The 27,329-nt window shown below is 51.0% G+C and overlaps 2 protein-coding genes across 5 annotated transcripts; one reads left to right on the top strand and one right to left on the bottom strand.

The window, feature by feature from the left end:
- The first annotated feature begins 2 nt into the window (after positions 1-2).
- On the top strand, positions 3-20,160 carry Dnaaf1 (dynein axonemal assembly factor 1). Its single transcript, XM_060391896.1, has 12 exons — positions 3-243; positions 3,022-3,157; positions 4,704-4,795; positions 7,872-8,093; positions 8,195-8,361; positions 12,132-12,253; positions 13,420-13,577; positions 14,434-14,688; positions 17,109-17,200; positions 18,252-18,311; positions 19,173-19,551; positions 19,798-20,160. Exons 1-12 carry the CDS (start codon positions 138-140, stop codon positions 19,884-19,886), a joined length of 1,878 nt encoding a protein of 625 aa, XP_060247879.1. The 5' UTR covers positions 3-137; the 3' UTR covers positions 19,887-20,160.
- A 93-nt stretch (positions 20,161-20,253) lies between these two features.
- On the bottom strand, positions 20,254-27,085 carry Taf1c (TATA-box binding protein associated factor, RNA polymerase I subunit C). 4 transcript variants are annotated; one of them, XM_060391892.1, is made up of 16 exons: positions 26,987-27,085; positions 26,374-26,608; positions 26,005-26,140; positions 25,086-25,167; positions 24,865-24,956; positions 24,704-24,793; positions 24,548-24,621; positions 23,806-24,044; positions 23,586-23,702; positions 23,377-23,494; positions 23,219-23,290; positions 22,932-23,067; positions 22,689-22,826; positions 22,056-22,230; positions 21,824-21,961; positions 20,254-21,744 (listed from the first exon to the last, which is right to left on the bottom strand). In XM_060391892.1, exons 3-16 carry the CDS (start codon positions 26,137-26,139, stop codon positions 20,873-20,875), a joined length of 2,478 nt encoding a protein of 825 aa, XP_060247875.1. In that variant the 5' UTR covers position 26,140; positions 26,374-26,608; positions 26,987-27,085; the 3' UTR covers positions 20,254-20,872. The 4 variants fall into 4 exon arrangements, with proteins under 4 accessions (XP_060247875.1, XP_060247876.1, XP_060247878.1 ...); XM_060391893.1 differs by lacking the exon at positions 24,548-24,621 and having other exon boundaries at positions 24,663-24,793; XM_060391895.1 differs by lacking the exons at positions 26,005-26,140; positions 26,374-26,608; positions 26,987-27,085 and having other exon boundaries at positions 24,865-24,985; positions 25,086-25,163.
- Between the last annotated feature and the right edge of the window lie 244 nt (positions 27,086-27,329).

Raw genomic sequence — 27,329 nt, 5'->3', positions numbered from 1 at the left:
CCCTCCACCCCGAGGGCGCTAGGCCCGCCCTCGGCGGCGTAACCGACTGCGCGTGCGCGCTGGTTGCCGCGGCGACCGGGAAAGCGTTGGCCAGCCAACGACGCGCCTGGAGTTGAGTGGCGGAGCGAGAAGCGAGCATGCATCCCGAGGCTTCAGAGCCGCCGGAGGACAGCGCGGCAGAGCCCAGTCTGGAGGAATCGGCAGGCGATCATGGCGACGCGGGCCCAGGGGTCCTCAAAGAAGGTGCTATAGCGCCGGGGAACCGATGGGGCGAGGGCCGGTGTGTTTCACGCGTGCTCATCCACGCAGCTGGGAGCTACCAGCACCCCTCACACTTGCCCATCTATACAGCTCTAAGAAGCTAGCCAGCTCGCCTCACACATGCTCATTAACACCGCCGGGAATAGCCAGCACCCTCAAATATGCCCATCTACACAGACATGGATCAGTCAGCATCCCACACATAAGCCTGCCCATCACTAGTAATGAATGCTAGACCTTTATTAATATAACCAATCCAGCAATATAGGACACCCATGAGTATTTATCAGGTACCTTCTGTGGCTGGGAACTGTTTGCAACGAGTGTAAGACACAGTCCCCAAACAGTGTTCATTGTCATCCAACATAACCCAGCAAATACAGAGAGCTCATTAGCTCTTAAAGTTACATTCGTCTGAGGCTTCTAGAGATGCCTTGCCGGTAAAAGTGCTTGTAACACAAGCCTAATAACGTGAGTTTGGATCCCAGAAGTACCAAAATGCGGCGGCTTGAAACCATCCCAGCATTCCTAAAGTGAGATGGGACAAAAAGACAGGAGAATTGCTCAGAAACTCAGGGCCGGCTGGTCAGATGGATACGGTGCAGCAGAGAAACGGGAGATCCTGCCTCAACCAGGTGGAAGGAAGGCAGGAACTGACCTCCAAAAGTTGTCCTTTGACTTCCACACCCATCTGTGCACATACATACTGGTAATTTTTTTTAATTACATGCATTTGAATAGACCAGTTTTTATTAACATTTTAAAATGGGTCTAAAGTGCTTGTTTCCTTATAACAAAGATATTTCTTTTTGTAAGTGTTTTTTTTTTTAAGAAGTTAGGTTTTTGTTTTGTTTTAGAGACATAATTTGGAATTCATTATGTAGCCCAAGCTAGTCCCAAATTGGAGAGCCTCCTATTTCAACCTTCTGAGTGCTGTGATTACAGGAACGAGCCATCATACTCTGCTGTTTCTGGTGGCTTACACCAGCTTTGAAGAAAAAAAGATCAAAGAACAAGTCAGTATAATGAACACCCATGAACGGAAAATGATTAGCATTTTTATCATATTCTTAGTTAAGAAAATAAAACATTACACATAAAATCTGCTGAAGCATCAGATTAATACCCCACCCAGTGAGATTTTACTCCACACCCCCCAGGGAATAAAAAATAAGGAAAGTCTTTTTAATAATAGTGTGCATCAGGTTCTAACACCCAAGGAGAAAGCAGTCCAGCACAAAGCTCCCTCCTTTCACACGATTTTGGGCTGTCGCACTGTGTTCTTGTATATGCTTTTATGTATGAGCTGTTTTTAGGATGCTACCCACAAGTTACGCTTTGAACAACTAAACATGTTTCCAAAAGTGGAAACTGTAGGTTCTTCCTGGTGGAGGTCTGGCAAATGGGAAGATTTACACAGCACACTGCATCACAGTTCTCTCTAAACCGAAGTGGGGAGAGACAGAAATCCTGTCATATCCTAGAGTGGCTGTCATGTTCCGGGTGGCTGTCAGCCAAGGTCATCCTCCCACCTCCCAATCTAGTGGTGTCATGCTGTCCCTGCTAAGAGAAACAGGCTTGATGAGCACCTGTTCTGGTGAGCAGACTTTGGTGGTGGTGGTGGTGGGTTTTTGGTTTGGTTTGGTTTGATTTTGGTTTTGTTTGTTTGTTTGTTTTTCAAGACAGGGTTTCTCTGTGTAGTCTTGGCTGTCCTGGACTCACTTTATATACCAGGTTGGTCTTGAACTCATGGAGATCCACCTGCCTCTGCCACCCTGAGTGCTGGGATTACAGGTGTGTGCCATATCACCTAGCTTGGTGAGCAGATTTTAACAGAAACTTCTAAACTATAATTAAGTACAGTTCTACTTGTTTTTCTGTTTTCTGAGGGTCTGGTTTGTATGACATGTGTGGGTGTCCGAAGAGGCCAGAAGAGGGTATCAGATCCCCTGGAAGCTGAGTTACAGGAAGTTGTGAGCTGCCATATGGGTGCTGAGAACTGAACTCTGGTTCCCTGGAAGAGTAGCAAATGCCCTTAATGACTGAGCAATCTCTTCATTCCACAGTATAGCAATTATTACAGCATTATTAATGACTATGCAAATGTCACATTTAGGCCAATCTTGTATAAAAACTGCACAGGAGAACATAGAAATGTGAGTGATGATGTTCTTTTTGTGTTCTCAACAGCTGGAATCTGTTGACAGTGCAGATGTCTTTAAGGGCTTGCCTGCAGAGCACAGTGAATTCTTCTGCCTTGAAGCCAATGCACTGGCAGCTTCACCCATCAGTAGGGCTCATTCTCTAGAACAGATGTGGGTATAGAAAACAAGTTCCACAAAAACCACAGGATCCCATTTACACAAATCAAAAACATGACAGCCAGGTCTGTTTTTCTTTTGTTTTGGTGTCTCACTATATAGACACTATATATAGTGTCTCACCTCAAACCCAAAACCCAATGGTGAGTCTCCTTCCCCAGCTTCCTGGGTGCTGGGATCATAGACTTGGCCTTCCCATTCCTGTCCTTATTTTTTTAAAAAAATATTTATTTATTTTATGTAGATCAGTGCTCTATCTGCAGGTACACCTTGCATGCCAGAAAAGGGCATCAGATCCCAGTGTAGATGGCTGTGAGCCACCATGTGGTTGCTGGGAATTGAACTCAGGACCTCTGAAAGAGCGAACAGTGTTCTTAACCACTGAGCTGTCTTTCCAGCCCCGCTTAACTTTTTTTGATCTTTATGAATTGTTTCACAGAAATTATTGAGACCAAGGAAACATGTGTGGGTCCTTCTACAGCATCCTGCCAAAGTCAGCAGCAACAGAGTGGTGACAGCAAATCAGATGGTCACTTAGCTCATACAAGAAATGACAGAGATGATCACAGCCCCAGGTATGTGTCTGGCCACCAAGGGAGGTGCATGGTCGTAGCTTTTTAGCCCCTTGCACAGATAGCACCTGAGGAGCCTGCCCAGTTATTAGCAGATCAAGAGAGAGAGAGCAGCAGCTCTTTAGGAGAAAGAGAGGAGGGGTGTTATTCGTGTTTATGTATGTGTGTGCCCATGTGTGTAGGTAGCTATACAGGCCAAAAGACGATGTTGGGACACCTAGGGCTAGTATTACAGGTGGCTGTGCACTGCCTGAAATGGGTGCTGGGAACTTGTCGCATGTCCTCTGCAAGAGCAGCAAATGCTCATAATCACTGAGCCACCTTACCATGTCTCTAGATCCTAGTTCTTTTTTGAAAAAGAAAAAAGGATCCATTATTATTACTGGGGATGAATGTGGAAACGAGTGCATATAAGCATATACGATGGCACACGTGGAGGCCAACAGACAGTTTTCAGAAATTCACTCTCTCTTTCTGCAGAGGAGTCCAGGGATAAGCCCAGGTGGTCAGGCTTTAGTTTTACCCATTGAACTATTTTGTCATCCCTCTGCTCCTGCACTATGGAGTGGGTCTTACTCCATAGCCCAGGTAGGACCTCAACCTCATGAACCTCCTGCCTCAGCCTCCTGAGTGTTGGGGTTACAAATCAACGCTACCTGGCTCACAGCAGTAGTGTTGATAACACTGCTAGAAGTGCTTTTTAAAAAAGATTTATTTATTATGTATACAGTGTTCTGCCTGCATGTATTCTGTCAGAAGAGGGCACCAGATCTCATCATAGATGGTTATGAGCTACCATGTGCTTGCCGGGAGTTGAACTCAGGATCTAACTCACGATAGCCAGTGCTTTTAACCTCTGAGCCATCTCTCCAGCTCCAGAAGTACTTTTATCTGGCCAAACATTACAGTTTTTTTTTTTTTTTTTTTAGAATGCCAAAAGCAACAGTTTTGGGTAAAGTCCCAAAGGCTGTAAACAATAAAGAAGTAGGAGAGGCTGCTGGGATGGCTCAGATGAGGGCTTCCCTCAGGATTCCCAGTACCCATGAAAACACCCACACACCTCTCTACATCTGCAGGGGAAGCCAAGACAGGAGGAGTCCTGGGGCTCACTTGCCAGCCAGTCTACCCAAACCGGCAGTCTCCAGGTTCAGTGAGAGACCTTGTTTCAGAAAATATAGCAGATGTGATAGAGGGAGAAACTGGCCTCCGTCTGACCTTGCACACACAAGAACAGACCAAAGGAGAAGGGAGGAGGAGGAAGATGTAATGTGAGGCTTCAGATTTAGAACTTTAAATAGAACAGATGTAGGAAAGAACCTAAAATGGTCCCATGGCTCACAACAGAAATCTGGGGGGTGGGGGGCAGAGGCAGGAGGACCACAAATTTGAGGCCAGCCTAGGTTGTATAGTGAGTTCTCAGCCGACCTGGGTGACTGAATGAGACCTTGTCTCCAAACCAAACTAAGCCAAACCAAATGCAAACCTTTGACTTTATTTCACAGGTGACAAGCTGAAACAAGCCTCTTGTTTGTGTTTTGCATTTGAACAGGATGACTAAACAATTCCTTCAAAAACTCTGCAAGCAACACAAGCTGTACATCACCCCTGCCCTGAACGACACGCTATATTTACACTTTAAGGGTGAGTCCCAGGCGTGTCTGAAGGACAAGGGAGAACACAGCCTGCAGAGCTCATCTTTGTGTTCAGATGCTACCCAAGTGGAACTCGGTCTTGACTGAGTTCATAAAGGGCTGTGTGAGTACAGAGGACCCACTCTCGCTTCTTTGATTGCTTGATTTTTTTTTCCTTGCAGTCTAGGTGATGGAACCCAGAACTTCACACATGCTAGGCAAGCACACTGCCACAGAGACACAACTCTAATTAGGCCCCCTTTCCCTTTCTACTTTGAAACAAGGCTCACCAAATTGCCCAGGCTGGCCTTGAACTCACTTTGTAGCCTAGAGGGATCTTGAACTTTCCATTTTTCTACTTCACTCACCAAGTAGCAGGGATTATAGACCTGTGCCACCAGGCACATAATTAATCTCAGTATCTTTCAATATTCCCCAACTCCAACTCTCTCTCTCTCTCTCTCTCTCTCTCTCTCTCTGTGTGTGTGTGTCTCTCTCTCTCTCTCTAGGATCTTGTTATATAGGCCATGCTAGCCTTGAACTTATGGCCTTCCTGTCTCAGTCTGCTGAGTGCTGGTAGTTCAGGCTCCAGTCAGCACAGCTGGCTCAGGACGAGGCTTTCTTTAGAGCAGTAGCGGCAGTTGTGAACCTTGGGCTTGGGACAGCTGTTGTGAAGGATGAAAGATAGGATAGATGACAAAGAACGAGGGTCTTCAGACCTCTCTGAATGCAGAGGTGCTAAGAATGGCATCCTGGGGACTTGGGCTTGGTGTCCAGACCCACATCTGCCTCTGAGCTCAGGTTCACGGCTGGAACCACGTTGGCCAGTGATGACCAGGATCCCCCAGCTCTTAGCTGGAGCCCAGAGTGAAGTGGCTGACCTGCTCTTAATCTGTTTGTGCATTTATTCAGGAAGTCTTTCCTGAGAGCTTCTGTGCATGGGACTCTCTCAGTGCTGGGAATCCAGAGGTGGATGTGGCAAGGATGGTTTAGGATTTTGTAAGGTCGGGCAGGCATGAGTGGGCAGCTGTGGGGAGGAGGGCATTGCGCAGGGAGGCACACCAGGCTCAGCAGCACCCAGGCCTTAGGGTTTGGAAGAACTCCCCACCTGTCTCCTCCCTTCTGCCCCTCTGGAATTCAGCTGGCATCAGAGCAGAGCAATGGTTAAAACAATAGGTCCTAAACGTAAAACCAGAAAAACAAAACAGGTCCTGGGGACAGAGACTAGGGAGGAGGGAGTCAGAGGAGCCCATGTGTCAGGCTGAGTTCAGAGAGAGAAGGGAGCTGGGAGAGAGGTGCCTCCCTTAGTCATATGTCACCAGGTAATAAGTGACCCTGAAACTTAGCAACTTCAAACTTAGCATCTCACACAGGATCTCTGTGTGATTATTAGCTGGGTAGCTCTGACTCAAGGATCCTCCTGAGGTTTGGTGGAATTGCCGAGTGCCCTCAATTACCTGAATTCTGGGCTGGGACTGGAGAATGGCTGTGGGCCACGGCCTTATTTGCCTACCATGTAAGCCTGTCATTGGCTGCGGGGCCCATACAGAGCAAGCTGCCAAGAGGAAGAACGAGGTGGGAATAGGGGTCTCAGCTCCAGAAATGGCACATGCCATGCTTCTGCCTTATCGTCCTCTCAGGGCCACCCTCTTCTCGTTGTTGGTTTTTCTTTCAAAATAAAAGAGGAAAGGAGGGCTAACAAGAGACAGCAGCACAATACAAGGTCCTGTGGTAAGCTGGGGGCGGGGGTGCCAGGTTGGAATGGAAAAATGACTCTGAGGCTGAGAGGTCAAGGAGGAAAAAGGTCAACAATGTGACTTAGCAATAAGAATGTCACTGGGCACCTCAGCTTCTAGTGGTAATGATGGGAACAAAAGAGAGACACTGGTTTAGAGATTGCTGCTGAAGGAACAGAGGGAGCAAATGGGGTGCTTTTCCTAGTGAGGGGGCAAGGCATGGGACAAGAGCTAGAGGGTAGAGCAGAAAGAGACCCATGCTGGAGTACAGGAAAGAGGCACATAGAAGCACTGAGACTAGTTCAGTGACCTGAGAGGGCTTCAGTGTGGCTCAGTGGGACAGGACTCACCCACAGGTGTGAATGAAGCCTTGTGTTCAATCTCCCATTCTAGAAGTAAAAAAGGGGAGGGGGCAGGAGAGGAGGTGGCTTTGGAAAGAAAATCTGTTACTACCTGGGCTTGCTGGTGCATGCCTTTAATCCCAGCACTTGAGAGGCAGAGGCAGTCAGATCTCCTTGTAGGCCAGGTTGGTCTACATAGCAAGTTCCAGAATAGCCAGGACCACATAGAACTGTAGGTCACAACCCCTTTGTGGGGAGGGTCAAGTGACCTTTTCACAGGGGTCGTCTAAAACCATTGGAAAACACAGGTATTTATATTATGATTCCTAACAGTAGCAAAATTACAGTTATGAAGTAGCAACAAAATTAATTTTTATGGTTAAGGTCACCACAGCATGAGGAACTGTGCTAAAGAATCTCAGCCTTAGCCAGCGGTGGTGGCACATGCCTGTAATCTTAGCACTCAGGGAGGGAGATGCAGGCAGATCTCTATGAGTTCAAGGTCAGCAAAGGCCTACAAAGTGAGCCCAGGACAGCCATGGCTACACAGAGAAACCCTGTATAAAAAAGGGGAAAAAGAATTACAGCATTAGAAAGGTTGAGAAACACTGACATGGAGAGACCCACCCTCAAGGTGCCAGCAGATTCAGTGTCTGTGAGGACTGCTTCCAAGTTCACAGATGGAAACTTCTGTCCGGGACCTCAGTTAGTAGCCCAAGGTGACCTCAAACTTGTCATCCTTCTGCTGTGGCCTGCAGGGAGCTGAGATCATTGTCCCTTGCCACTATGCCAGGCAGTCTTTCTCTAAAAGGGCAGTAATCTCATCACGTGGCCCCACCCTCAGAAACTCCTCATCTCCCAAAGGCTCCTCCTTTTAACACCCTGGAGCTAATGGCCTTCAACATCAGAATTTGCAGAACACACAGCCTCTGCCAACAGACAAAACCCGACAGTGTCCAGGCTCCTCCCCTCTGAGCATCCAGGAGCCTGAGCCGCCCCTCCCCTCCAGGCTTTGACCGCATTGAGAACCTGGAGGAGTACACAGGCCTCCGCTGCCTGTGGCTGGAGAGCAATGGCATCCAGAGGATCGAGAACCTGCAGGCCCAGACCGAGCTGCGCTGCCTCTTCCTGCAAGTGAACCTGTTGCACAAAATCGAGAACCTGGAGCCGCTCCAGAAGCTGGACGCGCTCAACCTGAGCAACAACTACATCAAGACCATCGAGAACCTCTGTAAGCCTGGCAGCCCTGCTCCGTGCCACATCCCAGCAGAGATTCTAGAGTGTGGGCCGGGAGCAGGCGCCACGGTTGCTCACTTTGCCGCCTCCCTCCAGCCTGCCTTCCTGTCCTGAACACACTGCAAATGGCCCACAACCGCCTGGAGACGGTGGCAGACATCCAGCACCTCAGGGAGTGCCCGCAACTCTGTGTCCTCGACCTATCCCACAACATGCTGAGTGACCCCGAGATCCTGACCGTGCTCGAGAGCATGCCCTGTCTGGTAGGTATGGCATGTCACAGACAGCATGCTTCAGGGTAAACATCTCTCCTTCCCATCCCTCCTTCCTTCCTTCCTTCCTTGTTTTTTTTTTTTTTTTTTTTTTTGTGGTTGTGTGACTTTTCCTGGGGAGACTTGGACAAGTACCTAGATGCCCCTAATAGGGCACTGTCAAGAGAGCAAAGAAAGGATTCCACCTAAATCTTAGGAAACCCATGCATTTACTGGGCTACTTGCAGGAGCCTGGGTGACTCAAAACCTGCATCACTGGGAAACCCCCTCAGCATGGGGACACTCCTGAGAGCGGCTTCCCTGGAGCTCCTGGATTGCTTGCAGGCACCTGTCAGCTGTGGCTGAGTATCTTCCACATAACCTCAGTGGACAGCAGAGACCTTATGCAGTTTAAGTTTCAGCTTCTGAGACTTGGGAGTTTTAGTTTTGTTTACTTCCTGTGCCTTGTGTGTTTCCTTATTTCTTTTGGACCCCCCCCCCCACACGCACACATCTCCCAAGACGGGAAGTTTCAAGCTGAAAGGAATAGTTTCAGAACAGTAGTTTTAGCTGAGTTTCCCAAGTGACAGATGTACCTTTTATTTTAAACATTGCTGTGGCCTTACACAATAGTTCCTGTGAGCCATTCTACTACTCTTTTAGTGTGTATGTGTGTATGATGTTAAATGAATATAAATATTTAATATAATATTGAATATATTTAATACTGTATTAAATATTTAATATAATTAATATATTCAATACTATATTAAATATTTAATATTTAATATTATATTATTATTATTAAATACTATATTAAATATTTAATATAGTATTTAATATAAATATTAAACACACACACACATATATACATACATATGTCCTGTCGGGCATGCTTTTTTAGAGACCCCGACTAAGTTGTCAGTTTCCTGAATTAGTCTCAGAAGTGTTCTATCCACAGCCAGTCTGAACAACACTCACATTGTTCAGAGACAGCATTCCTCAGTCAATCCCTTTTGATCTGAGTATACTGTCTCTGCTGTTTCCCTGCTACATTCATTTGACAAGGAAACTGTGTCCAAGGCGACCTCCTGGACCTGGACCTGGAGAACTTTGCTACTTGGTAAGCTCTGTTGACTCTGGTGTTTCCAGAGGGCAATCAGCAAGTTGCTTAGACCCCAGTTCAGCATCATCCCCCAGGGTGCATCACACAGGCCTGCAGCGTCTCTCTCTGCAAGATGGGTTAGTGAGCTCATGCATTGTACCTGAGCAGCCTCATGGTGTTCCCCATCGTGCTTTGCAGCTGTCTTGGCAGAGCCACATGTGGTCATCTCTAGCCCTTGTATTTCTTCTTTGTGTGTTTACAAAGAACCTTGGAAGAGCCAGACGCAAGTGCTGGCTCCTTCCTTCCACCTGTCAGTTGTCAGAATGGATCAAGGCCCTCACCATCTCTGACAGGGCCCTGAGGTTTTGCTCTTTTTTTGTCACTGGGCAGCTCCAGGTATGAGCTGATCTGAGTTACCTATGTTCCTTGCTATCGTGTGTGTTTGTGTGTGTGTATAGGTGGCATTCTTCACACACCAGCTCCTCTTATGAAGATGCTAGTCAGGCCAGTTGGGGCCTAATGACCTCACTTTAACTTAGTTACTTGTCCATGATCCTGTGCAAATATAGTCACATTCTGAGGTACTGAGGTGAGAAACTGGGGGCCAGGGGAGGGCACATAGGACAATACAGGACACTCTGGTCTGTTGAAAGTGGCCACCTTTTTGTTGTTGTTGTTGTTGTTGTTTCAGAAGCAACACTGAACAGCATAAGCTGTACAAGGAACAGAGAGCACATTTCCCACAGTTTTCAGTCCAGCAGAGCCCAGGGTCTGGTTCTCTTCCTCACAGACCTCAGGGGAGACACTTCAGGCTTTGCCACTCAGCACATCCTTCAGGGCTCTGGTTATCTCATCAGCACTCAGACTGTTCAAAAACACATTCTTCTCTTGGCCATAACTATAGTGGGCCCAGAGCTTGGGCTGCCCCTCTGAACATTCTCGGGTAAGAACGGGCAGGCCAGGGTGCACCTTCTTCACCTCCAAGTAAGTTTCCTGGATGAGATCCTCACACCCTGGCTGCCTGGCAAATGCTATCGTAAGTGCACGTGAATCTCACATAGCCCTAGCTTGGTACTGATCACTCAGCTTAGCAGTGGAGGCTGCCATCTTGTTTTTTATTTTGAGGTTCAACTGGCCTTGAACTTGCTTGCTGTGTTGGCCTTGACTTCTCCTACCTTTGTGTCTCAAGTGCTGGGAACAGCATGGACCCCCATACCAGTTAAAAGTGGCCACCTGACGTGTGTGTGTGTGTGTGTGAGCGTGTGATGCCTTTAAATGTCCCAGTACAACAGGATCCTTATCACCTACCTCTGGAATACTTTTCTGCTTTCTGCTGTGAACCTTGAAAATACAGCAAGGCCAGCAAAGGAGCCATGAGACCAGAGCATGATTCAAACAGAAATGGCCCCCACAGGCTCATATTTCTGAATGATTGGTCATTAGGGAGTGGTGCTACTTGACAGGGATTAGGAGGTATGACTCCTTGGAGTAGGTGTGGTCTTGTTGGTGTGCCTTGGGGTTCCAAATACTCATGCCCCACCCAGTGTCTCTCTGTTACTGCTGCCTGTGGATCCAGATGTAGAATTCTCAAGCCATTTCGCCAGCACCAGGTCTGCCTGCATTCCACCGTGCTTCCTGCAATGATGACAGTGGACTAAACCTCTGAAACTGTAGGCAAGCCCCAGTTAAATGCTTTCCTTTCTAAGTGCTGCCATGGTCATAGTGTCTCCTCACAGCAACCCAACACTGCCTGAGACACATGGCAAGTTCAGAGCTAACCCACTAGTATATAATATGGACATGTTCCCCAACAACATACATCATTTTAGATGTGAAAAGCATCTGATGTGATAAGGCAAACGGATTACAAACGGATTGATTCTCATTAACCCTCTCTGCTTCCTCAGGGAGAGACCAGAAGGTGCATCTCTGGCCATGGGAGAGGGGTGCTTGCATTGCTAGGTCAGCTGTATTCTGACCCCCAGGGGATCTGGTACCCAGTGGGAAAGGCCTCTCCTGGTGGCCGGTACATCCATCCCAGTCCTGCCTCTTTGTGTGTTTTGTTATTGTTTTTGTTGTTTTAAGACAAGGGCTCATGTAGCTAAGCCTGGCATCCCTCAGTCATTAATTCTTATCTGTTGCTCCTGCAAATATTTTCTTGAAATGGGTCCCAGGTAGGAAGAACCAGAAACAATTAGACCCAAGTGTTTCAGTAAGACATGTTGAGAGATGAAGCTAAGAGAACAGAGCTTGTTGAGGGCCTTGGGGAATGCTCTCCAGACAGGCTCAGGAGTGTCAGAGCCCGGGAGACCTTTCCATTGTGTCACTGCGCTAAGACATGGCACTGGCACTTTGCTTTGCTCAAGAAAATGAATTGTGTTATTCTGAGGGCACGAAACGTGATGACGCTAACCATCTTGTGTGTTTTATTATTACATTGCATGTAGTGTGTGCATTGTGTGTGTGTGCGTATAGAGGCATAGACATGTTGGCCAGGAAATGCATGTAGGGGTGAGAGGTCAACTTTCAGGAGTTGGTTCTCTCCTACCATGTCAGTTCTGGAGACTGAATTCAGGTCATCAGGCTTGGCAGCAAGTGCCTTTGCCCACTGTGCCCCCTCATAGGCCCTGATCCTCTGGCTTTGATAATCAGTTTGGCCTTGCATGTTGTTTTGCAGCGTGTACTGAACCTGATGGGAAATGCAGTGATCAAACACATCCCTAACTACCGCAGGACTGTGACTGTCCGTCTGCTGCACTTGACTTATCTGGATGACAGGCCAATTTTCCCCAAAGACAGGTAAGAAAGGAGACCTTTGGGCCATGTGCATTCGAGTGCATCTAGTCCAGCACACTTGTTAGACTTTCAAGTTTTCTGATTTTTGAGCATTTTCACAAATCACTAAATACCCCTTGGACCCCATTAATAGCATCACCAGTGTCTACCACAGGAGCAGGAGCGCTTGTTCACAGAATATTTACTTTTTTAGTGTTTACTTACTTTGTGTGTGTGTGTGTGTGTACCATGGGACACCTTTTTGCACAGGAGGTCAGCTTACATTGTGTTGGTCCTGGGGACTAAACACTGAACTCAGGCCATCAGGCTCAGCAGCAAACTCCTTTCCCTGTTGAGCCATCTCCCTGGCTCTTGTCCTCATTTTTAAAAATTCTGTGAAGTCTTCATTTCTTAAAATCTTGTGAGCATGTGTGTACACATGCTCATGAAGGCACATGTTTGATCTTCTTAGGTAGATAATAGAGGAGCAGAGGCCAGATGACAATATCAGCTCCATCGAAGAGACACCAAATGATTTTCCAAAATGGCCTCGCCATCTTCCTTTCTTCCCAGCATTGTGAGAGGCTCTAAATTTTCTGCATCCTTGCCAAAATCTATCATTTTCACTCCTGTTGTGGGAAGTAAATTGGGGACTTGCCATGCCTGTGATCAGCATATTCACACATGTGTACTTGCATACACATGTACATAGACACAAGGCCCAGGAGCGAACAAGTTTGGCCAGACAGCATATGTTTATAATTTCAACCTTCACAACTTGAGGAGAGCCTGATAGAGAGATGGCTCAGAGACTGAGGACATTGCTGTTCTTTCAATAGACTCTAGTTGGGTTCCCACCACAACTTATAACTCCCTGGAACTCCAGCTCCAGGTGACCCGATGCCCTATTCTAGATTCTGATGTCACCTGCCTGCTTATTATGTTATACATAATATACATAACATGAAATATAAATAAATCTTTAAATAGAAGACTTAATTCAGGCCTCTATCCTCCTCCTGTATCTCTTTCCCCTTCCTTGCCTTCCAGGGTCTTATACTCCCAGGAACTCATTATTTAGGCTAGGCTGGTCTCACACTCAGACTCACGGCAATCCTCCTGCTTGGGTGCTGACATCATGTGCTCATGCCCAGCTCCCAGTTCTATCCTTCTTTCTCGTCCTTATCTAGGGCGTGTGCAGAGGCGTGGGCCCGAGGGGGCTATGCAGCTGAGAAGGAAGAACGGCGGCAGTGGGAGAGCAGGGAACACAAGAAGATAACAGACAGCCTGGAAGCCTTGGCCATGATCAAGCGGCGGGCTGAGGAACGGAAGAGGGCAAGAGAAAGAGGTGCGCCCTAGGCCGCAGTGGCGCAAGCTGCAGACTGTGGCCCTTTTCACACGACCCTGGGATACAGGACTAGAAGAAAGATAAAAGGCCAGACACTTACTGCATTTAGGTCACAGAGATGTCAGAACGATTCCTTGGTGGACATACAGTTTTCTCCTTTAATGAGGAAAGCTGATTTGCATGCTAATGGAATAGATGTGAGGGCTGCAGAGATGGCTCAGCAGTTAAGAACACTGGTTGCTCTTCTGAGGACCCAGGTTTGATTCCTAGCACCCGCATGGTGGCTCACAAGATCTGACACCCTCTTCTGGCTCCCTTGGGCTCCAGGTACTCATGTAGTGCATAGACATGCAAGCCAGCAAAACACCCATACCCATAAAAAAAAGAATGACCCCTTGACTGACGGCCAGATGTGTTAAGGCATAGAGCATCTTCAGGCATTACAGTTGATTTGTGCTATAGTCTCGTTGAGGGTTCTGATTGGTAGGAGGTCATCACATCAAAGGACAGAAACACGCTTAGGACTACTTCAAAAATTGTTGAGAATTCTGTCTTAACCTCAAGCCAAAGTCCATCTGATGAATTCATAATTTTATGATCACTGTGTGTGTGTGTCACACTGTGGTGTAGTGTAGTGTGTGGTGGCACAGGTGTGTTGGGCATGGGCAGGGCCTTTCACAAGTCCTTCCTGAGCCAAGGGCTTGCCAGCAGCTGTCAGCCTGTGTGACCCTAGGGTTGCACTCAAAATGACCTTCATCTCAAGACTACCGTCCAGTCAACCTAACAGCACAAACCTGTAATCCCAGCCCAGCCTTGGGCAGAGTTCCGAGCTCAACTCTGGACTTTACTTCTCTAGGGAAGACACCCCTGCCAGACGGTGAGGAGAGTACCACTGCTAGCCCAGAGGTTCAGGAAGGGCCACCCATGGGAGAAACCCAGCAGAAAATGGAGTTGTTTGTGAAGGAGAGCTTCGAAGCCAAAGATGAACTGTTCCCAGAGAAGCTAGGCACAGAAGAGGAGCTGCCTGTGGTGGTGAATGGGATAATGGAAGAGCCAGACCTGTCAGCGAGCCTGCCTCACACTCAGTCACCTGTGGGGGTCAGCCCTGAAGGTAAGGCAGCTGAGACTACAGAGGGCAGTCCCTGACCCTGCACAGCTATGACCTCTGTCCCTGCACACAGCTTTGACTCAGACTCTGAATCCACTGCCTTGGTTCTTTCTAGAAGATAAAGTCCATGGGATATCTCATTTCCTAAGAGTGCACCCTTGAAAATGCACACACATCACATTAAACCAGATAAAATTATATAAGCAACAGGGAAAGCTATTAGCAGAATATTTTACTTCAGTGGCTCATCTAGAATCAACAGGAGAATGTTTTGCATTGGCTTTTGGATGAGGCTGTCCCAGCCAAGTGTATATTTGACACTCACTGCACAAAGGGGACAGTGCTACCAAGCAAGCACACAAGACCGGCTCACACTCCCAGGGAGGCCGCTTTCATTTAAAATGTAGAGCTGGAGAGACAGAGCTTTTTCTGGGGAGATAGAGACAGGTAGATCTGTGGAACCCACTTGCCAGCCAACCTGGCTTTATTCATGAGCCCCAGGCCCCGGAGAGAGACCCTGTTCTAGCTTGTTTTCTGTTGCTATGATAAAACGCTCTTATCAAAAACACATAGGGAGGAAAAAGGTTTACTTGGCTTAACTTCCAGGTCATCACTGAGGATGTCAGGGCAGGAACTCCAGCAGGAACCAGAGAAGCACTGCTTACCGGCCGCTCTCTGGACCATGTTCAGCTAGCTTTCCCAAACAGCTTGGAACCACCTGCCCAGGGAATGGTGCTTTGCATAGTGGCCTGGATCCTTCTATACCAATTAGAAACCAAGACAGCCCTTCACAGACATGCCCACAGGCCAGTCTGATGTAGGCAGTTCTTCAGCAAAAGCTTTTCTCTCACAGGACTCTAGGCTATGTCTACTGATGGGTAAACACACTTACCCAGGAAGCCATGGGATGGCTTGGAACATTTTTATCCCCAGGGCCATGGACAGCATTCAGAGCCCAAGCCTGACTGGGTGTGAGGTCTGGCCCAGAAAGTAGGCCCTGCTGCATGGAGAATCCTGGAAGTGCTGTGTTCTCACTAAGGGGATCTCACTAAGTGTTCTTACTAAAGGATTAGGTGCCAGGGCTGAAGAAATTACCATGCAAGTGAAGGGGCCTGGGTAGGGCAGAGCCTCAGCAATGCACCTGGCTGGACCTTATTTCAGTAGTTTATACTGCCAACCACCAAAGGTGTGAACTAAGAAAAGCCACCTGTCTTGTTATATAACATCTTTAAAAGCCCTTCATATCCAAGTCCTTTATAGGATGTATGGGTTTGGCGGGAATAGGGGATTACCCCTGGCCTGCTCCCAGAACCTTAGGGCCAGGAGCTAAGAGACAAGAAATACAGGACACAGAGAGCAGAGGGCAGGGGGAGGCACCCACGGGCAGCCTACAGAGGAGAGTGAGGCAGGGAACTCAGGTACCCCATGCTGTACATCAAGCAAGATAGAAAATACAGGGCAGATAGCAGGGATTGAAGAGCCACAACCACCAAGAGAAACCTGCTTTTGATGCCCTGCCATGCTCGTCAGGTATGCTATGGCTCTTCTGAGTTTGTTGAGGCTCTGTGCCAGAATGTCTTGTCTGGGGTCTGGGGCCATGCCTTGCTTTGATGATTGCTTATGAACAAGGAAAGGCTGCTGTCTCTAGCTCAGGGTAGGTGGAAGGTAAATTGTCAAACTTTTGGCCTGCCTGTTCTGAGCTTCTGGGAAAATGTTTCTGTTTAGCAAGGGTCTTGCTTGTCCCAAAGCTTTCCAAACATGGATGTGCTTTGGCTGGTATTTGATGGTACGGAGCTCCTAGGTTCAGCATGTGGGTCTGTGTCACCACCTCCACTACAAATATCACAAATGGGTCTGCAGGTCATGATGGACTTTCTGGCTCAGCCACTCCTTTCCTGTGCCCAGCTGGAGGTGACAGTGTGAGTGAAGAGACCACACAGGGACAGGACTTAGAAAGCTGGCAAGGAGGGCCTGGTAGAGGACCCATAGTGCTTCCACCCAGCCAGGCAGCCTGGCTGTGTTAAGTGGTACAGGCCCCTGACCCTGGAGAGCAGGCAGCCCTGTACTTGACAGGCAGTGCATGCTGGCAGAGAGGTCTCCGCCAGGGCTGGGCTGCATGCAGGACTGGCCTCTCTGGTTTTAGGAACCAGCACTTGTCCTGAGCACATCCCTTTCTTGCTGGGCAGACTTGGCTGCTTCTGCAGTCTCTAGACTCACCTCATATCACTGAAGGGCCAGCTTCTTCCTGGTTTTCCTCAGCTGGGAGTAGGGGTGCAACCCTGCTCTGAGTGGTTTCCACCCTGGCAGCTACCCAGCCACATCCAGGAAGGTCTGTCCTTCCACCTTAACCGCCAGCTTATCAACCCAGCCTTTGTATATGAAACCAGTGCCAGGGTCAGTAACTTCTCACTGCTGTTCTTCAGAGTCCAGGTCCCCAGTGGCAGCTGTTGATGGGGCCAGAACAGATGACACAGAGGCCATTGCCCTTGAGACCCAGGAGAAGCTTTTCATCGATGTGAGCAGGGGTCCTCAATCTGAGGGTGGGAGCGACACCTTTGTGGTCCTCACTGATTCAGGAGTTCCCCAGCTGATACAGCTAGCACAGCTGTATCATACTCTAGCCACCCTGCTCAAACTCAGGTCTGAGGGCTGGTCCGTTTACCTCACCTGGACTGTGAGGGCCACCCTTGAGTTTCCAGAGACCTTACGGTGCAAAGCAGTTCTGTGGTCAGCTCTACGGTACATCACTGGAGTCTGCTGGGCCTCACTCCTAGAATCTGGCAGGTGGCTCTGGCCACCTCATTGGCTAGTCCCCACTCTGGCTTCCTGCTGATTCACATAGTACAATTTGTCCACGGTCCCTCCCAGCAAATGGTGGGTTACAGCTGTGTTAACACTCCCCAAAGCTCCTCCCATTTGGATGACAGTCATGTATTTCCTGCATGCAAGGCATGAAAAGCCACACACTGTCATCTTGTCCCAAGAACTGCAATCCAGTAGAGCAATAATTCAGGGGGCAGGCAAACCCCTGTATCTGGGGCTCACTCTTCCTGCTCATGGCCTAAGCTTTTCAAGAAATGACGATATATAGCACACAGCGAGGTCAGAATCTGAGTCGGCCTTGCTTGGGCATTCTGAGTGTACTGAGTGTTCTGAGGTATGCAGTGTTATATTACCATCCCAATATTATGGAGAAGGAACTGGAGAAACAGAGGGTAAGCAACTTGCCCACGGCCACACAGCTAGGAAATGTTGGTGTGGCTTTCTAGTTTTCAAGAGGTACATGAGGCACAGACTTATGCGTAAGAGGTACTTTTGAGTTTGGGTTCCCTATCACAGAACAAAGTAAAGCAGCTACGATAATCTTCCCGTTCCCAGCTTGTGAATGCTCTTCCGTTGGCTAGATGCTGGACTGGAAGTGGCAGTGTGGCTTTGAACATGCTGAGGCCTTTTGGTGGGCATGGGTGGGCGGGGCCTTGGTGATGGTCCCTTATGACATCTTGTTTCCTGTTGATACTGTCTTCCACGGTTGTCTCTGGATGGTATGTGGTCACTGGCTCTTTCAGGACCTGCCTGACTTGGAAGATGTTGATGGCACTGACTTGTCTACGGAAGACCAGATAAAGGTCAGCAGCACCCTCTTCCCCTTAGCCCAGAATAGCCTCAGACTTGTGGCAGCCTCTGCCTCCCAAGTGCGGGGATTATAGGCATGCACCATGCCTAGTTTTTACTATAGCTTTTGATACAGGATCTCACTGTGTAGCCCGTGGCTAGCCTGGAACTCGCTATGTAGACCAGGCAGGCCTTGAACTCAAGAGATCCACCTGCCTCTGCCCCTGGAGTGCTAGGCTTAGAGGAGTGTACCACCATGCCTGTCCCTTAGAAGCCAATTCCTTCTCATGAAAGTGGGCTGCCCTTCTGAGCAGAGCAGCCTCGCTTCCACCTCACTGAACAGCTGCTCTCCAGCCCCTCTGAGGGCTTGATTCAGCCACATGGGCTTTCTGCAGCAAGTTCTATTGGTGGCTGCATGAAATGAAGTGGGAAAGGTCTGCCTTATGCTGTGCTCCTTTTCACATCTCCCAAACTCCCCTACCAAAGCTATACCTAGAGGGAAGAGCACACGGGCGAGACACCCGCCTCTCCTCCCTGGGGATAACCAGGAGCCAGCAAGCAACTGTGCCAGACCACATCCCCAGAGGAGGCTTTGGAGGGAACCTCTGCATGAGGCCGCATCCCCAAACAGGCACACAGGCCACAGCTGCATGGGCTGAAGAGTAGTGGGCTGTGGGGTGTGGCTTGGAGACTAGGGTCCAGGCATTGGTCGGGTGTGATACAGGGGAGCTGTGTGGGTGGGGAGTAAAGCACAGAGAAACTGCTGGTTGGGGCGTCCATCCCCAAGCCCTGTACTGGCCTGCATCCTCCCTACCCCTGCAAGTGCTTTTCTACATTGACATGGGAAAAGCAGACATGGTTCACTCTCTCACCAGGAAACCGGCACCCCGAAAGTCCAGGCCATTTCCAGCTTGAGTGACGACAGTGACCTCGAACTGGATGGCTCTTCCCTCTCGATGCTTGACGGCACTCCCACAGACAGCACAGGTGTGCTCTCACACGTATTTGCACTCTCCAAAGGCCTCTCAAAGACAGCCTGGGTACCTTTCGCAGACATATGTAAGCCAACAGTGACAACAGAATTGGAAACCCAAGGTCACGACTCTGGCACCACCTCTGCAAGACCCCTCATCCAGGAGCTGGAAGAGGGAGAGCCAGACCAGTCACTCCTGCCCCAACCTTGTGCAAGTGACCCCACACTTGGCCAGTCTAGTGAAGATGGAGACAGCCAGCTGACTGCAGCCACTCCACTAGGTAACACTCAAGAGGCCATGTGGGGAGGTGAACTGCAGACCCTCCGGCCAGTAGAACCTCGGGGAGGGGGTGATAAAAGGGGGTTCTGCATCACTCAGAGGTCTGACACCTTTGGGGTGGCTTATATTCCCTGGGCTCTTGCCCAACAGAAAGGGCTATTTCAGGAGTCGGTGGCTAGCCTGGACTACTGCTCAGCCAGAGAGCAGCTCTACCCAAGTACTGATTTGTTTTCTCCTACCTCTTCAGGAACTGAGAATGAAGCACGGTCTTTGTTGGACCTGGAGGAGCCCCGCGCCAAGGCAGGCCTGGAAGATATTGAATTTGGCTTGGACTGAACCCCAAGGCAGTCTACACTGTTAGGCTAGCAGTGGCTAAGTGGATGCAGGGCACTCTGTCCTGGGCATCACTGCTGATGCACTCTGGGACCCTGCACGGCAGGAACTGTGCAGCCATACCCTTGTGCCTTACACCCAGTGCTCCTCTTTCCCCTGGTTACAGACCCCTTGAGTACATAAACACTTTCAGACCCACACAAGTCAGCATGTTACTGGGTTGCCAGTCAGGCTCTTCTGATGAGGCCAGAAACCCCACCCCACTGTGCTGTCAAGTGTATGTGTTTGGGGTAGAGAGAGTGGGGCTTTTCACATCAGACACCACTGTGTCAAGGTAGAGGGAGTAGAGCTTTCCATACTAGACACCATCTTCTCTGCCCACATGACCATCCAGCTCATGGCCGGTGGACAGGTTTATTTAATCCCTGAGCCAGAGCCAAAGTATCAACTCCTACAGAACCTATGTGGACTATTACACAATAGTCCCCACAATATTACCCACGATAGCAGGTGGTGACCCACTGTGCCACCTCAGGAGGCACGCAGGGCCCTGACCCAACATCATTTCCTTTGAGGACAGGAGGCTAACACTGACACAGTGGCCCTATTTTCCAGCAACCCTGATGCACTGAGGTGCAGGGGGTGAGGGCTTTGCCCTGGGTAATATACCCAAAACCCCATGGCTGCTCAGAGCTCCTATGGCATGCTCTGTGGCCCAAAAAATGGCAGTACAAGGTGGGGGCAGCCCACACTGGATAAGTTGGGGAACTTGGGACCCACAGGGTACCACCATCAGTGACCCCGAGGCACCTTCTGCAGCTGGCTCTCAAATAACCTGCCATCAAATACACAAAATAGACTATTCCCCATTGCTTTAGCCTGGCTCCATGGGACAGTGCTTTGGGAGGTAGAGGGTCTGCCCTGGAGTGGCTAAACTCAAAGCAAGTCTCCAGGATGAAGGCTAGGTTCTCAGGCATAGCTTTTCACACTCAAAAGCCCATTCGTGGCTTCTTCCGGGGAGGATGGGAGCCAGAGAGGACTGGTGTTCGCTGCCTGAGGGGCATGGCCCGGAGGCTGGAGGCCTGGGAAGACGGTGTAGCCACAGGTCTTGGAGTGTCCTGAAGTGGCAGCTTGGCCGTGTGGTTTCGGAGGGTCTGTCGCTGCTCGCGATCCTGTGTTAACTCCTGGGAGGATAGAGTCCCTGGTGGCTGAGACCAGGCCTTTGAGGTAGAGAGGTCTTGGCTGTGAGGGGCACTGCTCGTGAACGAGGAGAAGGTGCTAGAAAGCGGAGTCCTGCGCTTCGGTCGCTTGGTCTGTGTCTGGGGCCCTGAGGTCTGACCTTGATGTCTTTTCCACCAGGCAGCTGCCCGGCCTTCCCAGGCTTCTGCCAAGCGCTCAGTGAGCTCATCCTTCTGGCTGCACTCAGGTGCAGGAGGTGGCTCTGCCCTGGGGAGTGTACCCAGATCCCCAGGCCGCAGGAGCCTCCCTTTGGCCATGGCTGCTCGAAGCTTCTGTGGCAGGCTCCCCTGGGTCTTCTGCAGCTCCATGTGGCCCAGAAAACGGCGGTGGGAGAAGGTGGGCGCAGCCCACACTGGACGAGCTGGGGCCAGCTCCATCAGGGCCTCCAGCCAGCGGCTGCAATGGGCCCTGGCCTGAGGGGTCCAAGAGGGTGCCGTCCCCTGGTCCACAGGAGGTGCTGCTGCCCCAGGTGTATGGCACGCTGGTGCTGGGTGGTCAGGTGGCTCTCCAGGACTGAAGGCTGGCTGGGGGTGTAGGCGCTGGAAGTAGACATCCCCGGCTGCCGAGAGCTGGAAGAACAGCAGCCCTGGGGCAGAGGCACAGGGTGGGGCAGCGGCCAGACCTAGACAGCAAAGGAGAAGAGCTGCAGGGCCGGGCAACACCTCCCCACAGCAGCCCCAACCCCCTTCTGCCCATCGCACCTATGACTGGTGCCTCTAGACGCTCCTGCAGCTGTTGCTGCCTCTTGGGTTCCAGCAGGGGAAAGGCAGAGAGGGAGTCCGTGATGGAGGGCAGAGACTGAGGAGGGCCGGCCAGCTGGGGCATGGAGGCCCCCTCTCCTGGAGAAGAGATAGAGAGCTAGGCATACCACCCCCAGCCCTAGCATGTCTCTATGAGCCCTCCCACCCGCTCAAACCCGCCTGCCTGGCTGACCTGCTATATGCAGTAGTTGAAGATGTCCACCCTGACCCCCCAGTAGCAGGGGCCGTGGGCAGCCGGGGCTAGCTGGGGGTAGCAGGCGAGCAAGCAGGGGTGCAGAGGGCAGGCCATGATCCCACTTGAGCATTGGCACCAGCGGGAGGCGCTCATCCATCAGGTAGATCGAGAACTGAAGAAGAGGGGAAAGGTGGGCTTGGCTGATGGCTGGTACCAGCCTTCCAATAACTTTCCAGGCTGCACAGCATTTAGGATGTACCCAGCACCCAGAGGAGGGCACTCCTATCAGCCTTCAAGTCCCTCTTAACTTGGCCCACCAAACCTAAAACATTTTCCAGTTTCCTGGGCAGGTAGCACTATCCCAGAATGGTTCTCATAAGAGGCATGAAAACAGCCTTGCTTAGAAGTCCCTGACATCCACCCTTGCACACCCAACAGTAGACACGTGTCACCTGGGGACCTGAGCCAGAGTCAACCCCTGGCTTCTCCCAGGTCCTGATCTGGTTTTGCAGATGACCCAGTCCGCCTGGCCTTAGTGAGGTCATATGCAAGGGGGCCCATCACTCCCTGGTTCCTATGGCTGTGCATCAGGCCTGCTAGCAGAAGCCCAAGGAAGAGGCTGCCACTCACCTGGGTGCAAATGAGATGCAGAGGAGTGCAGGTGGGGCCTGGCTGACCGAGGTACTGGGCAAGCAGCACCCGCTCTCCTTTCTGGCAGGCAGCCTCTGCCCCGGCCCGGAAGAGCAGCAAGCCACAGCCTGGGGGGCCCTGGGTAGAGCACAGCACAGTCAGTCGGAGTCTTCAAGCTGGAGGCAGGCCCCGCACAGCCCATCACAGCTGGCTCTACTGCTTCTCGACCCCTCGCACCAATACCTGGACATCAATCATTTTCACACCCGTGCGGTCCCCCACAGTCAGCACCCGCGGGTGGGCAGTGAAGTCTGCCCAGCGCCAGGGAGACGGATCCCGGAAGGCAAGTGTCTCAGGGTCCTTGTACACTAGCTGCAGCCTTGAGGAGGAAGGCAGGCCATGAGTGTGGGCCTGGTTGAGGGTTGGGGACACAAGGTTGTTGAGGGGCTGGGCAGAAGGAGGACTGAGCCATGGAGCAGAAGCCATGGTTCTGCTTTGGGACGGAAGGTTTTGGGGGGAAGGGGAGTTACCCATCTTGTGGGGTCCACAGGCACACAGCTCCTGAACGGCTGCAGATGGCCAGCTCTCCTGACAGGTGAGGGCTACAGGGCACAGGGTGCTGTTAGGATCCAGCAAGTCAGCCTGTCTCCCAGACCCTTGCCTATTCCAGGAAGCCCACATCCCTCACCTGAGGCTAATACCAGTGGCCCCCTTCTCCACCTGCAGCACCTGCAGGGGTGCTGGTGGCCTCTGCTTATCAATCTTCCACATGGCACAATGGTAGTCAGAGCGGACAGCCAGAAGCGCTGGGGAGGACAGACAGGTCAGGCTCACAGTGTGTGTTGGGGGTGGTAGCCACTTGGATAAGAAGGGAGGAGGGAGAGGAAGGCTTCTTACTTTCACCCTGGACAGTGCTGGACACTACCTGCCGTACAGGCCCTCGAAGCTGGATGTGCCCTGGGTCTTTAAGGACCCGGGGGTTGCCACCTGATTTCACACTGACGTCCTGGAAATCTGAGCCTCGGGGTCAAGGACTGGAGTCTGGACATCCATATCATTCTTGCCCTGGACCGGTCTGTGGATGACCTCAGGATCCCCACCAAAGAAGAAAGGATACACAGCTTGTCCAAGGCACCGCCACTAGGGAAGACCAGCTGTCCAGCCCGTGCCGTCTTTCCAGGCAACCAAGCCAAAGCGCCCCCGGTGAAGGCTTCATCCAGCAGCAACTGTTCCCACCGGAGAGCCAGCTCTTCGTGCAGAAGCCTCCCCATGAGCAATGACACCGACCTGCTCAGGACAGGACCCCCAAGGATGGAGAAGCGACGGAGCCGGTGGCTGAGGGAAGCCCAGGGACACCTAGGCAGGGACAGAGCAGCAGAGGATGGCGCTGAGACAGTGAAGGACGAGCAGAGACCCTCTTTCTTAGCTACCTAGAATACACCCAAACCCATTCCTGGACCCTAAACCCTGAACACTTCCGTGCCTCCTAGAGAGTGGCTTGCAGATGACCCCGGGCAGGCTAAGCAAAGTCTTTCCCAGGATTTGTGGTACTTGACACTGACTCTTCCCGTGGAATAAGAAGCCATCCTGTTGCTACTTGAATTAAGTCAGACAGAAGGAAGTGGATGAGCGAACAGAGAGCCCTGTCAACATTCTGAACACCTGGATGTAGCTGTGTCTACGGCCCACCAATTATCAGTCCCCCTTTCCCTGTTTGGAGCTGGGGGATTTTGTTAACTCATGGCTCATGACTGTGTAGGGCTGGAAAAGCCTCTGTGACAAAAACATGTTCAGTGTCCCAGCTCTGTCCACCTCCCATCACAGGCCTGCCCATGGTTGCCTTCTCACTGGCTACTTGCCCCCAGGGCTGGTGTCCACCAAGGTCCTGAAGCAGCCTCTTCACGCTGACTATGGTCATCTTTTTCGAGTAACCCTGCAGGGAAGACCTGTCAGGTTTGTACCCGTGGGTCTCACCAGGGAGGTGGCCGACCTCCCGACCAGTGGCGGCTGCTCACCCGGCTCCCCTCCAGTCTGAAGTTCTCCAGCATGAGCTTCCCCAGGGGTGCAAAGGCGATGTCCCCGTGGTCCCACAGGAAGCGGCTGAGCTGTGGAGGAATGGCTGTGTCAATCAGCACAGCTCAGGCTGTGAGACACATCCCACCCAGGGACTACTTACCTGCTCAGTGGCATCCAGCACAACTCGAGACCGGCAGCAGTGTCCTCCCCGGAAAAGGAGGTCCTGAGCGGTCACACCAGGGTCCCAGGGATCTAAGGGGGGAGAGGGGTCAGAGACAAGCCTGAAAAGGCATGGAAACAGGATAGTTGGTATCCAGGGTATGGAATGCCCATGCATGTGTGATAGCTGAGGTCCTTGGAGGGAGCTCAGGAGACTCTTACCAGGACCAGGAGGCAGCAGGGGGAGGGGTCCTGGTGTCGTTGGTTCCCACAGCAGGTTCTTGGCCAAGGACGATGTCCGGTCCTAGGGGAACGGGACAGCAGTAACATGACAGGTGTGCACTTCCTGGGTGTAACTCATTCAGTCCCCGTGACAACTCTAAAAAGCTGGTCACTTCGCTGATGTAGACACTGATGCATGAGGTTGCTGTCACGTGCCCCAGGTGACAGAGTCAATAAAAAGCATGGACTTAAACCCAGGCAGCCAACTCTAGAGTTCGTATTTGAAGAAACTCCATTCACAGCAGCTTTCAAAGAAGGAAGCCCCTATGTCTTGACTGTCCCACCCAGAGCCCAATAACCTCTAACTTCCTCAGCTACTTCCTCTGAGTCCTGCCATTCAGTGGGGTAGCGAGGCTCCAAGAAGGTATCAACAAGGCTCCCTTGTCCCAAGTACCAAGAACACCCCTCCCCCAAAACCCTCTCTTTGACCTGCTCTCCGATATGTACTCAATTCTATAAGGCAGCTGAAGCTGTCCCTCAAGATGCCAGCAGAAATCCTACCCCCTTTCCCTGCTATGCCATTGTTCCAATAGAGCCAAGGCCACATTATACTGGGTCTGCCTGTGGGTGTGAGTGCTCTAATGTAACTGGCAGTCCCTAATGTTTGGTTGCCTGACTTCCTCAAATTGGGCTCCTGGGCCCGTAAGGACCCTGACACAGAGACACTGTCCAATAAACATCTACCGAACCTGGGGCGGTAGGGAGGAAAGAGGAGCCACAGCCTCTCTTTTTCTGGATAGCAGGGTGGCCCATACACATTGCAAATAGCAGCTGCCTGGTCCTCTTTCCCCATCACCTGTTCCACCGAGTGTGAATGATAAGGAGAAAACCAAGGAACAGGCCCTATTTGCATCCTCACCTTACAGTTCTGTGGCTGGAACCCTGGCAGAGTCAGCACATCTCTCCAACTGCACATGAAGGACAGGTCAGGGCCATCAGTGCCGAGAGGACCAGCCATAAACAATGAAGGGCGCAGGGCACTGGGGAAATCCATCCTGGAGAGAACGTATCTAATGAAAAGGGCACCAGGGTTCCCAGGGAGCACCCAGAATCCTCGGGGGAGTCCACTACAAGGAAGCAGGTAAAAACCAGACTATGCAAGCCTAATGCTGGAGAAGAAGGGCCTCGGGAAAACTGCTCACCACCCCCCACCCCCATCACAGGGGAGGGGGCCGATGGGCAGGTGAGGGCTCCCTAAGGGCAGCCAGGAACATAGCTCTGCACACACCTTGGAAGAGGGTCCAGGGAGAATGATCAGTGAGTGAAAAAGGCGCTGAGGCAGGGAAAGTGCCAAAGAGATAGGCAACCACAGAATATACAGGGTGTGGGATGAGCTGGGATGCTGATGAGGGCGGAGCGTCCATTAAAACACTGCATGACAGTGGCAGGCAGACTTTCTTCCACCTCTCCGTGGACGAGGACTATTCCTCTCTTCCTCACAGCCAACCACAAGCCTCTCCGCCCTGGACTGAATAAAAGTAGGAACTCACGGACAGGCAGTGGGGTCTTACGCCTTTAATCCCAGCACTCGGGAGGCAGAGGCAGTGGATTTCTCTGAGTTCGAGGCCAGCCTGGTCTACAAAGTGAGTTCCAGGACAGCCAGGGCTACACAGAAAAACTCTGTCTCGAAAAACAAACAAACAAAAAAGGTAGAAACTCTAGCACCTGGATGAGGCATGAAGGCTCTGAATTTATAGTTGAGGAACTGAGGACCGGTGTGTGGTAACGTGCTCACACGTGTCCCGTACCGCCCTCCCTCATCGCAAGCGTCCATGACAAGCCTCGGCGAGGGAGTCGGTCTGTCCCTGGTTCCTGCAGTCGGTGCCTAGCGACAGCCTCACCTGATCCTGGGCCCACAGAAAAAGCCGGAGCGCCACTCCTCAGCCGCCCACAGCTGCTGGAGAATCCACACCGAGATTGAACTGTTTTCCGGAAAGAGCCGGAAGTGCTCCAGAGAGAAAGGAAGTCCCGCCCCCAGCCAGGCCTCACTGCGTCCTTCAGCGCCACCTGTAGGGCAGACAGAAAATAGGCGTGGTTGTGACGCCCGAGCTGTCCCGGAGTTGGAAGATCCTGCCTCTGCCTCATTAACTTCCTATCTCACAGAAGTGTTTTGAAGCTTAAATTGATCCGCTCAACAAACACTAACCACCGCTGATGAGCCACTTCTAGGACTGTGTGGCCCAG

This window comes from Meriones unguiculatus, chromosome 10, assembly GCF_030254825.1.
Source record: "Meriones unguiculatus strain TT.TT164.6M chromosome 10, Bangor_MerUng_6.1, whole genome shotgun sequence".
NCBI lineage: Eukaryota > Metazoa > Chordata > Mammalia > Rodentia > Muridae > Meriones > Meriones unguiculatus.
This window is presented reverse-complemented; position numbering and strand designations above follow the sequence as displayed.